At 33.6% G+C, this 13,027-nt stretch overlaps 1 protein-coding gene across 1 annotated transcript in view; it reads left to right on the top strand.

Moving 5' to 3' along the window:
- The window catches only part of LOC143226201 (uncharacterized), a 43,098-nt gene extending 31,876 nt beyond the window's left edge, over positions 1-11,222 (top strand). Inside the window, exons 2-3 of the mRNA XM_076456869.1 lie at positions 5,594-5,728; positions 9,167-11,222. Of these exons, the coding sequence (XP_076312984.1) occupies positions 5,594-5,728; positions 9,167-9,408 (377 nt within the window). The 3' untranslated portion in view covers positions 9,409-11,222. The remainder of the gene's footprint in view (positions 1-5,593; positions 5,729-9,166) is intronic.
- Positions 11,223-13,027: the final 1,805 nt, after the last annotated feature.

Below are 13,027 nucleotides of genomic sequence, written 5' to 3'. Positions count from 1 at the left end.
TAGAAAACACTCAAATACTAAATAAAGAAACAAACATAAACAAACGCAAAATTAAAGAAGCCTTACTTATACAACAACTTAAACCCAAAATAAACCAATATAAAGGAACGCCTTTATACCTATATTAATATAATAAAATAAATAAAATTATATATTCAAACATCTAACACCGCCCTCTGCATTCCGACACTCAGTTACACAACCCCTTTCAAACATGTGGTCAGCTTCCGATCAGTTACCTCTTTCTTTGTGAACCTGACGATGACCGAAGAAGGTCGAAACGTTGTTCGCTCTTCTACGTAAAATATTTTCTCAACCCAAACGAGCCGTTTTTGCATATATATTTCTCAACAAGTGGGTTTCTCGACATCACTTTTTGACATTGTTCATCATTTCGTACGTAGTGTGAATCCAGTGAAAACTGATCGTTTTTGGAGTTTTTTGTTTGTTTGGAATTAAGCACAAAGCTACACAATAGGCTACCTGTACTCCGCCCACTACTGGTTTCGAAACTCGGCCTCTTGTGTCATTAGTCCACAGGCTTACCGTTATGCCACTGTAAGACTCATCCCGCTGACTACTCGCTTATTTTTGTTTGTTTGTTTGAGGTTTTCATCATTGGCATAGTCTGTTTTTCTCTAATACCCTGCAAAAAACAAGAAAAATATATTAAGTGTTTGCTTATAAGTAAACACAAAGCTACACAATGGGCTATCTGTTCTCTGCCCACCACGGATATTGAAACCCGGTTTCTAGAGGTCTGAATTCGCAGACATTCCGCTGTTCCAGTTTGGGCATATATTAAATAATTTTGCACATATACAGTGTTTTTAATGCTTATGACTGCTTAGGTAACTTTATGAATAGGTTAAAAACTAGTGAATGATAATATTACTTACTAAAGGTGTCCTGGCATGGAAAGGTGGTTATAAATATTTTGTTGGAAATCATTAATCAGCTTTAAAGCTTCCAAATTATCCTACTGCATACATATAAAAATAGGGTACATGACATGCGTAGAATAGATAATAAAACGTCGGGCACAGGGTGCACAGTAGGAATGGTAATATACTCTGAAAGGATAATTTGTAGAGGCAGGCCTACAGTTGGTGTATGTTTTCTTACAGCCAAACCATATCGAACTATCTGTTGTGTCTACCAAGGGAAATCGAACTCCTGATTTAAGCGTTGTAAATCCGTAAACTTACCGCTGTTTCAGCCAAAGAAGCCACAGTAGGAATCATAAAATGTGTGACAAAGGTATATCTGTAGGGCTTATAGTAATAACAGTGAAAGGCGCTTACGTAGAAGTGAGGTCCACAGCAGGCAAAATGAAACGTGTCGGAAATACCTAACTGTAAAGGTAGGACCTACAGTATGTAGATTAAAACGATTCAGAAAAGTATAATCTGTAAGGAACACACTAGTAACAGTTAATTATCTATAGGACCCAGAGTTGTAACAGTTAAAAGTATGTATACAGGATATACAGTAGAAATAGTTAAAGGTATATGTTTAAGATGCACTGTAGTAACAGGTAAAAATGTGTTAGTAAGGCCCACAGTATTAAGAGTTAAAGGCTCATCTGTAAGGCCCAGCAGTAGTAATAGTTAAAGGAACATCTGTAGGTCCCAGGGTAGTAAAAGGTAAATGTATGTCTATAGGTCCCACAGTATTAAGAGTTAAAGGCTCATCTGTAGGGCCCGCAATAGTAACAGTTAAAGGAACATCTGTAGGTCCCACGGTAGTAACAGTTAAAGGTATATCTGTAGGGCCCACAGTGGTAACAAGTACATGCATATCTGTATTTTTCTCAAGAAGTGAAATAACCTGTGGTGACAAATACAAACAACAGTCTGGACAGTTGTTTTATACTTACTTTAAACCTAACGAAACTGGACTTACCTGAACTATTCTCATATTCTGATTCCTCTCTCTTTTCTCAGCTTGAACTAAAAGGCTTGAATTTAAACGTTAGTTTTGTTGCAACACTTACAATCTAGAAGGAATATGTTATCTTGCATCGTAAGTGTTTCCACAAGGTGCAAGAGCATGGTAGAAAACTGTTACATTAATGATTTAATTTTGTGCTTAAATCACTTTGTTTCGAAAAATGCCCTCGTGAACTTTTAGAAGTTTCTGTTTAACAACCTCTTTTGCTTCCTGTGCTTGGTTTAAGAAAGTGGATGAATATACCATCTAAGAATGTAATTATCACAGGTTTACTTACACATCGCTACGTATGTAGCGTCGGGTGATTTTGTGCGCGCATTTCCTTAACGACTGCTATAACAATGCGATATACAATAGTTGTGGTGTGTTATTGTATTATGTTTATTGTTTACATTCCTCTATTGGAAATCAAGAAAAGTTCTGTTTCACCTTTTTTAGCCTGCTCATATTTAACGTACTAAACTCGATTTAGAACTTTTGCTAAATGCATTGTTGGAGCACCTTAGGACATTAAACTGGTTTTAAAAATTACATGTTTTATTTTGAAGTTAAAACAGGAATATTGTGATAACATAATTCTTCAATAGATATATCCTATCTAGTGGTTTCGTAAAATTCAAATGTTCAATTAGTATTAAATAAATATAAAAATTAAATATTACAAAATATATAAATAATTAGATTATTATCAATTGAATCAAAGAATAACCAGCATACATGTTAAAAGTATTGTGGTATTCTTAAGTACAGTGAGAACTTCCAGGTAACTACAAGACCTGGAGATAGAGTTAAACCGGATTTGTAGCTTGACTGAGTTGGAGAAAAAAATGTGTTAACAGACTATTTATTTGCACAGCAAAGGAAATGCACATCCTTGTATAAGTGGTAAATACACAAGGTTGGACAGCCTCTCTCAATTCTAAGTGTTGGGTGCTCTGAGTTGTTAAACAAGTATGTAAAAAACTTGTAATTTAGATTTAGAGAACTAACGACTATACACTGGTAAATATATATAGGGAATTGACAGACCTTTTAGATCACGTGATTTAGAGGAAGCGCTATCCACCATTGATGACATCAAGCAGTCTGAAGTTTAGTGAGTGTGGTAACAATAAAGCTGAATGAATACGCCATAAATCTTGAAAACTGTATCATTACTCTACATCTAACCTGGTCAACTCTTCATACTGACGACTTGATTATAAAATATATCATTATTCTCCAGGTAGCCTGGTCAACTCTTCATACTGACGACTTGATTATAAAATATATCATTATTCTCCAGATAGCCTGGTCAAATATTCATACTGACGACTTGATTATAAAATATATCATTATTCTCCAGGTAGCCTGGTCAACTCTTCATACTGACGACTTGATTATAAAATATATCATTATTCTCCAGGTAGCCTGGTCAATTATTCATACTGACGACTTGATTATAAAATATATCATTATTCTCCAGGTAGCCTGGTCAATTATTCATACTGACGACTTGATTATAAAATATATCATTATTCTCCAGGTAGCCTGGTCAACTCTTCATACTGACGACTTTGTTTTTCATTAAATAAATATTTTCCACCTAGCTGTTATTCTTAACGTTTTAAACATATGTTTCTGTTCCATGTTTATGAGATACTTTAATTATTCTAAGTAGTATTACATTTCCTGATCACATTGATTGAAAAGGTATTGTAATTATCACGACCTTTCCAAGTTCAAATAATTGAAGGAAAGTAACCTATCAGATAGCTGTTAGTGTATGCGTGAGAATTTTGCCACACTTATTCTTACACTTAAAAATATCATATAATACTCTGATAGCATATTTAACCACACCTTGATACCTGTGAAAGCTGGCAAATTTATTTTGATAGTGATGCGTATGAAACTAAAATACTTTTACACCACCTTGTTTATATCTGTATTTTGTTAATGATTTACTAAAATACTTTTACACCACCTTGTTTATATCTGTGTTTTGTTAATGATTTACTAAAATACTTTTACACCACCTTGTTTATATCTGTATTTTGTTAATGATTTACAAAATAGGTCTATGAGTTTTATTTATTTTCAATTATGGGAAAATGCTAATAAATAAAAAGTAAGAAAATATAAGACATAATCACTCATATTTCTAATATTATAAAATAATTATTATTACAGTTACTTAGTTGGTTTAACACTAGAATAATAAAAAGTGTTAAAGTTCCAATGAGGTAAACTACAGTAGAAAATGAATATTTTAATACTGATCACTTATTTTACTACAAAATTTCCAACCTAGTTTCCTTACTTTTTGCCCAGCATGACGAGGTGGTTAAGGTGCTCAACTCGTAATTCACACCAAACGTGTTCGACCTTTCAGCTGTAGGGGCGTTATAATGGTTCGGCCAATCCCACTATTCGTTGGTAAAAGACCAGCCCAAGAGTTGGAGGTGGGTGGTAATGACTAATTTAGCAGTGTAAGACTAAATTAGGGACGGCTAGTACAGATAACCCTCGTGTAGCTGGCTAGTACAGATAACCCTCGTGTAGCTGGCTAGTACAGATAATCCTCGCGTAGCTGGCTGGTACAGATAATCCTCGCGTAACTGGCTAGTACAGATAATCCTCGTGTAGCCTCGTGTAGCTGGCTAGTACATATAACTCTCGTGTAGCTTTACGCGAAGTTCAGAAACAAACAAAACAATCCTTACTTTTATCATCCCTATTTGCAGGTTTTTAAACTATCAATTTTTTATTTATCTTGTTTTCTAGCTTTTTTATGCTAAACTATGTGCAAAATTTGCATTACTTCGTATAGTAGTTAACATGTATATATTGTATTTATAATAAACAGTTAGTAGCCAGTTGATGCAGTTTTAACTTCATATATAATATAGGAATTGGATTCCTAAAGCCACCGATTGTGTGGTGTACAAAGCATTGAGCATCCACACGTTACAGCTATCTAATGTTTATTTATTATTGGCTAGTAATTCCTGCTTCACCCTGTACTTTTCTAAAATAACATCAGATGTTTGTAAAGAAGCTAACTTCAAGTAGTCATGATAACATGATTTTTACACTAGAATTGTGATGTTTTTAGCTTATGTAAAATAGTTAAAAAAGCAAATCGACTTTTTAATACCCAAACGACCTTTGTAGTACCTTATTGAGTATTCTGTAAAAGGTTAGGGTACAATATACTAAGCAGTTTTTATGTTAGATTGGCAAGAGAATAAGAATAAGAAAAATCATTATAAACAAGCCGATTTTATTGACGTTTTTTTTCTTGTATGTCTCAAATGGTTGTTTTTGTGCATTTTTATGTATGTAAAACCCTAGCAATCAATAGTAACAGTTAGTGTTGTTTCAACCGAACCTGGTTTTTGCTCGAACGTTCTATTAGGGAATTTTTATATTTCCTTGCGATTCCTATTATGAAACATTATTGTGGTTCATGTGTACGCACGTGGTTAGAGCGATAGAAGTAAGTATTTGATTGTTAAACTGTCACTAATAATTAGTGACACGTAAGGAACTATCTTATGTGTTCGACTCGAATTAGAGGCAAAGTAATGGAGTATACTCGGGGAATGAGTGTCATTTTTCATGAGAGTGTTAAAAGTTATTGTTTGTTTGAATGTAGAAGCGAATGTCATCTCCAAACCAAAATGTTACCAATGCACTGTGGAAGACAATAGCCTTTGCATAGATGATTTCCTGCAGCCCTGCCCAGACGACCAAGCGTACGACAGATGCATGACGATTACAAAAAAATCTAGTAAGTACTGAAATTAGATATAATTTCAAAACAAAAAAAGCCACAAATACTAAAGTTAGTACTAATATTATTAATATCAAAAAACACAAAACCTACAAGAACTGAATTCAGTGCTAATTTTATGAATATAAAAAACACAAAATCTGCAAGTACTAAAGTTAGCACTAATATTATTAATATACAAAAACATAAAATCAATGATGACGAGAAACCCACCTGCAGTAAAAATGTATTCTCAAAACGGCTGGTATGGGTAATAAAACTTTAATTAAAACTTAACCTGAAGATGACCTAAGAAGGTCAAAACGTTGTTCTGTACTTTATTTTAATTAAAGTTTTAATACCCATACCAGCCGTCTTGAGAATACACAAAAATCAATGAGTCCTAAAGTGAGCATAAATATTTATATTAAGAATTCAAAGTTTACAAGTAGGAATCGCATTATTAACTGAGTAAATATTAAATATTCACTCAACGTTTTATATGATGGCTCAGTGTTGTAAACTCTACAAGTTATCTACTTCTGGCTGTTTCATATGTGAGAATTTTTGTAACAACACGTTTTACTTTTCCTGTTTTATACCAAGTCTAATAAATCATCTCATACTACAGCATTAAATACCTGTAAACTTGCAAGTAATAAAACTTAATGTTCTCATGTAGTTTCGATATTATTTATTGTACACGAAATACAGTGGCAAGTCATCAGACAACGCACGAAAAGTTAAAGCGAGCCACACTGGTTAACGTAGCTATGTATCCATCGTTTACTAAGATTTCGAGATATATTACAGTTTTTAACGCCTTACTGAACAATAGGCAACCATAACATTGTTTTATTTACGAATAAGCAAGTAACTAAATCAAAAACCTCTTTTAAAAAACTATGTTTTTCTAGGTTTACCCAGTGTCATTAAATGGAAACTTTGATATAATCGTAAAACAGCTCAAACTGTGACATGCTACAGTATCAGATATGACGTCATTAAACAACAATCCGAGCTATTTGTACTCTGCCCATAACGGATATCGAAATCTTGTTTTTAGCGTTATAAACCTTTAGATTTGTAATTGAGCCATCGAGGGGAGGCCGGTCAGTGTCAAATTAAATGCGAAGACTGTAATAGTTGAAACTTCAAAAAATCTAATCATTTATAGTTTTCAAATATTATGTTGAAATGATAAACTATATCACTTCTATTAATAACACAAAAAATACCGGAGAAAAAACTATAATTAGCCTAAAGCTCAGCTGACCTACCTCCAAATAATTTTTTTCACTATCATTGAAGATTTGATTAAGAAATAAAATGTAAACCACGATATCGAGAATATATTATGTACAGTTACGACAGAAAGTGTTCGTACCCCTACGTCCCGAGTGGTTTAAAAAGTATCACGATTAGGCTAATAGAAGTTAAATATATTATAAGTATTATACTAACACACATCTACATAAATTTGTATGTAAATTAAACGACAAATAAGCTGTTTATAAACAAATAATCAAAAATAGGAGGAGCAGAAAGTTTTCGTACAGTTCAGAACGTGTGAAAAAACTGATATTCCCGTAAAAAAATTGTTTAGTTTGGCGAATAAACTACATTATATCATTCCAGAACTAGACACTGGATTCATAATTATTGGAATTTAGCCAGCAAAAAAAAAATGTACTTCCGGCAATTTAGCGCCGTCTCCGTCATTATCTGCTTGGTCATCATGACGAACAGGAAACAACTGTCCAGTGATTTAAAAAACCGAATTATTGTAAAATACAAGTCTCATGTGTCTCTTTCCGGTATTGCTATACAACGTAATGTGCTGAAATCTACTGTTCAAAGCATAATTGTTAAGTTTAAGCTTACAGGACCAACTGCTATCCTCCCTCATTCCGGACGCCCCACCAAAATTCCAGAGAGAACCAAGAGGAAGGTTCTCAGAGAAGTTAGTAGGAACCCTCGTTTAACATGTAATGGCATACAGAAACTGATAAGGGACACTGGGGTTGAAGTAAGCACCTCTACAGTTACGAACATGTTACGCTCTTCTGGGTTCAAAGCAAGCCGTCCTCGTAGAACTCTATATTTAAAGCCTGTTCATTTAGAAGCACGATTGAGGTATGCAAGAAAGCATGTAGATAAACCCTTTACCTATTGAAAGAGTATTCTTTGGTCAGACAAGACTAAAATTGAGTTTTTCGGCCACAATTATGTTTGCAATATTTTCCGTTACAAGGGAGAAAGAAATCTTCCAAAGAACACCATCCCTATAGTTAAACACGAAGGTGGCTCGATCATGCTATGGGGTTTCTTCAGCTCTTCTGGTGTAGGTAGCCTTCACCGCGTCAACGAAATCATGAAAAAGAAGAGCACGTTGATATATTAGGCACTTATATCAAGAATGATGCTCGGAACGTGCGGCTTGGGCGTCGTTGGATCTTCCAGCACGACAATGACTCTAAGCATACATCGAAATATGTGCAATCCTGGTTGCAGAGGAACCATATAAGCGTTCTGGAGTGGCCATCATAGTCACCCAATCTCATCTCAATTGAAAACGTTTGGCATGAGTTAAAAACCAGGGTTCATCAGCGTCATCCTAAAAACTTCCAAGATTTCGAGGTCTTCTGTAAAGAAGAAGAGAAGAAAATACCAGTCGAGTACTGTCATACAATCATGGAGGGCTATGAGGAGAGATTGCGCTAAGTATTTCACCTGAAAGGCTATACAACTGATCATTAAAGTAGATGCACGAACACTTTCTGCCCCTCCTATGTTTGGTTATTTGTTTATGAACAGTTTATTTGTGGTTGAATTTACATAAAAAAATATGTAGATATGTTTTAGTATAATATTTATAACATACTACACTTTCATTATTGTAATCGTGATATTTTTTAGTTTATGAGGAGAAAACTACTCACGACGCAGGGGTACGAACACTTTCTGTCGTAACTGTAAATGGTTTGAAAATTTAATCCTTTGGATGCTTAAACTACAATACGCCATCATTTTTTGTTTTTATTAACTATATGTGTGTTTGTTGTTAAACGCAAAACTACACAATGGGCTATATATGTTGTGCTCTCCCTCGAGTATCAAAATGAGATTCTTAGCGTTAATAGCCCTCAGACTTACAGCTGAACCACAGAGTGCTCTTCATGAAGTGAAAGCTTCTTTTTTTCAATAATATTTAGACATAGACTCTAAACAAACCAGTAACTGATGCGAGATATCTAATTACATGTCAGTTTTCACAAAAAAAAATACTGTTAACGATTAAACAATCGAATATCAGTCATATACTTGTGTTTGTGTTGATTGTACATATATATATATATATCTGATGGTACACAAATTAATTAACAGTCTCGGCTGGTTGAATTTCATAACGTGTAATTCTAATATCATTTCATTAAGTCAACCTTCTTCTTTCAGAGTCCAGTTATATCATTGAGAAAAAATGTGCATTAGGTCCTTGTAAACTCCGTGATCCTAAACAGAGCACTGGACTAGGACTTGACCACTGTGACCGGAGCAAGCCAGAATACTCATGTGTCCAGTGTTGTCAGGGTGATGGCTGTAACAAGGATGGAGTGGATGATGTCCATCCTTCATACGTCGCTTTATCCTTTTTACTCATTCTAACATTAGGGATGTTTTTATTTCTGTTTGGATAAAAAAACGTTTAAAAACAAACTTTGTTTTGATTATATATAATGTAATAAAAAGATATCCATATGGATGCCTATGTGCTTTTCTACCTATGCTGCTAAGTTCTCTTGCAGAGCATATGAGAATATGCACTAAAGACACCTGCATTGTTCTAATTATTAAGTAATTTAGTATAAAATGATGACCTGTAATACTTGAAAAGGCTAGTTTCTGCCATAAACATATTAAAATGTGTTAATAAAATTAAAACTATGATAATTATAACAGATGTATTCTAAATACTTCATTTAAAGATATGTTACCTTATCTCCCATGTCTCAAAAATGTTTTAAATCCACTTCATATTTTTATACTAGAAATGTAAAGAAAACTTAAAAAAATATATAATTAATACTTAAATATCATTGGGTCTTAACTACCATAAATTGCAAATAATAAAGTACAACATGCCCATGTGTGTACCCATATAGATTTCTTATATATTCATGAGCATCATTAGCGTAATAGCATTTACGTTTTAGGCTATTTTCTTGTGTGTGTGTGCAGTACATATTGTGTCTTATTTTCAACTGATAAAAATTATTTAAGTCTTTTTATTGCTATTATTTCCTATGGAAAGTTTATATAGCTGGTTCACAATGTATAGTTTTTTTACGATTTTTATGTTATATTTATTATCGTTTTTTTATAAATATAAATAATGTCACTAAGTGGTACCAGGTATCGTTCAAAACGATTGCGAATTATTTTATTGGGCTTGGCTCAGTTATGTTTAATTCTTGAAGACTTGAAATGATGTAAAATTTATTATCGAAACACAAAGAAAACTGAAAACTTAATGTTATTTGTTGGTCTTATGTTATGCAGCAGATAATATTGAATTTTGTGTATTTTTGTAATTCATATAATTTCTCGAAGGAAAACGTTTTTCACAAATTTCAAAATATGTATGCATGCAAGATATTTTACTTCTTAGGCAGAAAACTTATATCACACATATAATAAAAATTTAGCTTATATGATTTATCAAAAACATACTAGACGTTTGTATCGTCAATGTAGCAATATGCAGAGGTCGTTAAAAGGTCACTTCAAGCATCGTAACGCGAGTCTTTTTTTTTTTTTTTTTGTCGGATGGAGGAAGATTAGGAAGACTATGGGTTATCTATATTACACATGGCTAAAAAGCAATGTGAAATAAACGGGCCTTCTTTTACTCTTATTCGATTAGTCTTATAAATACTTAAGATCTAAAATAGTGAATTATTGCGTATAGCACATACACAACTACTTTTGTTTATGTGTTGTTGTTTTACTGTAAAAACGTACAACTTCCCATGTACGGTTTGTTTCAAAGCTGAAATATTTATCCCCTAATAACTCGCAGCAGGAATGACGTGAAATAAGGCGTAGCTTTTAACAGTTATGGGCATTTTTTATAGCCGAGAAAAATGATAATTTTAAGTATAAGAGCAGAAACGCAGGGGTTTGAACCCATCCAGCCACCCCTGTGCATTCAACATAAATTACAGTAAATAATTCGAAATTGTATGAAACTTACAAAGTATGTTTTTCTGTCCATTATAAATGTTGGTAATGACCAAATTCTCATAAATTATTTAAATTTCACTCCATCTTCCACCTCTGGTAGAGAAGGTTTAATAGATTTAGATTCTAGAAAAACACATTTTCAGAAAAATCATGTTGTGAAAATCAGGTGTGGTCAAGTCATGAGTGTTTTGTAACATATAAGTATGCTGTAATTTTCGTTAATTCCTTTCGAACAAAGTACAGATTAAATAAAAGAAATGTTTATATGTTTACTGTGAATTGTCTTTTTAATTTATAATAGTAAATTTTGTTTGTTTGTTTTGACTTTCCCACAAAGCTACTCGAGGGCTATCTGTGCTAGCCGTCCCTAATATAGCAGTGTATGACTGGAGGGAAGGCAGCTAGTCATCACCACCCACCGCCAACTCTTGGGCTACTCTTTCACCAACGTATAATGGGATTGACCGTAACATTATAACGCTCCCACGGCTGAAAGGGCGAGCATGTTTGGCGCGAAGGGGATGCGAACCCGCAACCCTCAGATTACGAGTCGATCGCCTTAACCACCTGGCCATGCCGGACCTTTTTTTTTTAAATAGTAAATTACTGAAGATTAAAAACATTAAAAGTTGATTTTTTATATTAATGTATATTTTTTCAGCCTTCAATCTTGGATTTAAGTTTATAAAAATTTTACTTGTTGTATATTACGAATATTAAGCATGAATCACGGTTTCTTCAAATATACATCTCACACTTTGTTGTTTTCCAATGCACCATACACACAACAGGTATTTCAAAGGTACTGCTTTTCAGCGTTATTGTTTCAAGTTTCTTAAAAACTACGGCCCGGCATGGCCAAGCGTGTTAAGGTGTGCGACTCGTAATCTGAGGGTCGCGGGTTCGCATCCCGGTCGCACTAAACATGCTCGCCATTTCAGCAGTGGGGGCGTTATAATATGATGGTCAATCCCACTATTTGTTGGTAATAGAGTAGCCCAAAAGTTGGTGGTGGGTGGTGATAACTAGCTGCCTTCCCTCTAGTCTTACACTGCTAAATGAGGGACGGCTAGCACAGATAGCCCTCGAGCAGCTTTGTGCGAAATTCAAAAAACAAACAAAAACAATTAAAAAACTACACTTTCTTAACTAGATTGACATTTGGTCAAAACCTCATTAACTTATTTTTGTAGATTGACCTTTAAGACCTTATTACCCTTCTTTTCTTCTGTATACACACTGGTTGATAGAAACATCTAGATATTTTATCTTTAGAAGTTTTTTTTATCTCCCTAATAGTTGCACGTATCATTAGTAAACTCTCTAAACTTCCTGACTGTCAGAGCTTGTTGCTTCACGAGTCTTTATCATTAGTGTTTGATGAAAGTTAGCTACCTATACGGAGCAGTACTAGTAAAAACTTACCTTGTAACGAATACAGCTAATTTAACAAACTTTTCTTGTTTGTAGCTATTAGAATGTATTGATTCATCGGTTGGATACTTTCGCTGTTAGCTATATTTTTCTTGAAACCCTAATTACACCTTGCGATGTTTGGCCAACTCAGGAGAATTCTTATATAACAAAAGTAATAATAAAATTAATATATTATAAACAATTTAATAAATATTGTTAATTAAAATGACATAAAAGCTTACTTTTAGATGTTGCATTGCTAATGTTGTTCTAGGCCGTATTTACAGAACGATTTATATCTAAGTTCTATAATGTTGATAAATTCATACCAGCCCTTACTTTAAAAGATGTCACAAGCCAACAGTGTATTAAATGTTGGCTTAATACGAGATATGAAATACTTTCTTCCTTAGACGCATGTTCAGAAAAATATTTTTTTTTACTACTGAGAGACTTTCACATCCTATTGTTCTATAAAGGTTGTTTCTTTCTTTTGTTAATTTAAAACAAATTCCGTCTTCTTTTAGATTCGTAATGTTAATTACTCCCCATTATATCCAGCACACTTTTTGTTTTAAAAGAAGTGCACTGTCTTAATCTGTAATGGTACAAAGTGCTAGAAGTAAGTTACAATGCCTAGCCGAACTATTTGAATAT

The sequence above is a fragment of the Tachypleus tridentatus genome, chromosome 9 (genome assembly GCF_004210375.1).
Source record: "Tachypleus tridentatus isolate NWPU-2018 chromosome 9, ASM421037v1, whole genome shotgun sequence".
In the NCBI taxonomy this organism is placed as follows: domain Eukaryota; kingdom Metazoa; phylum Arthropoda; class Merostomata; order Xiphosura; family Limulidae; genus Tachypleus; species Tachypleus tridentatus.
The sequence above is the reverse complement of the archived record's forward strand: the minus strand, read 5'-3'. Positions and strand labels throughout refer to the sequence as shown.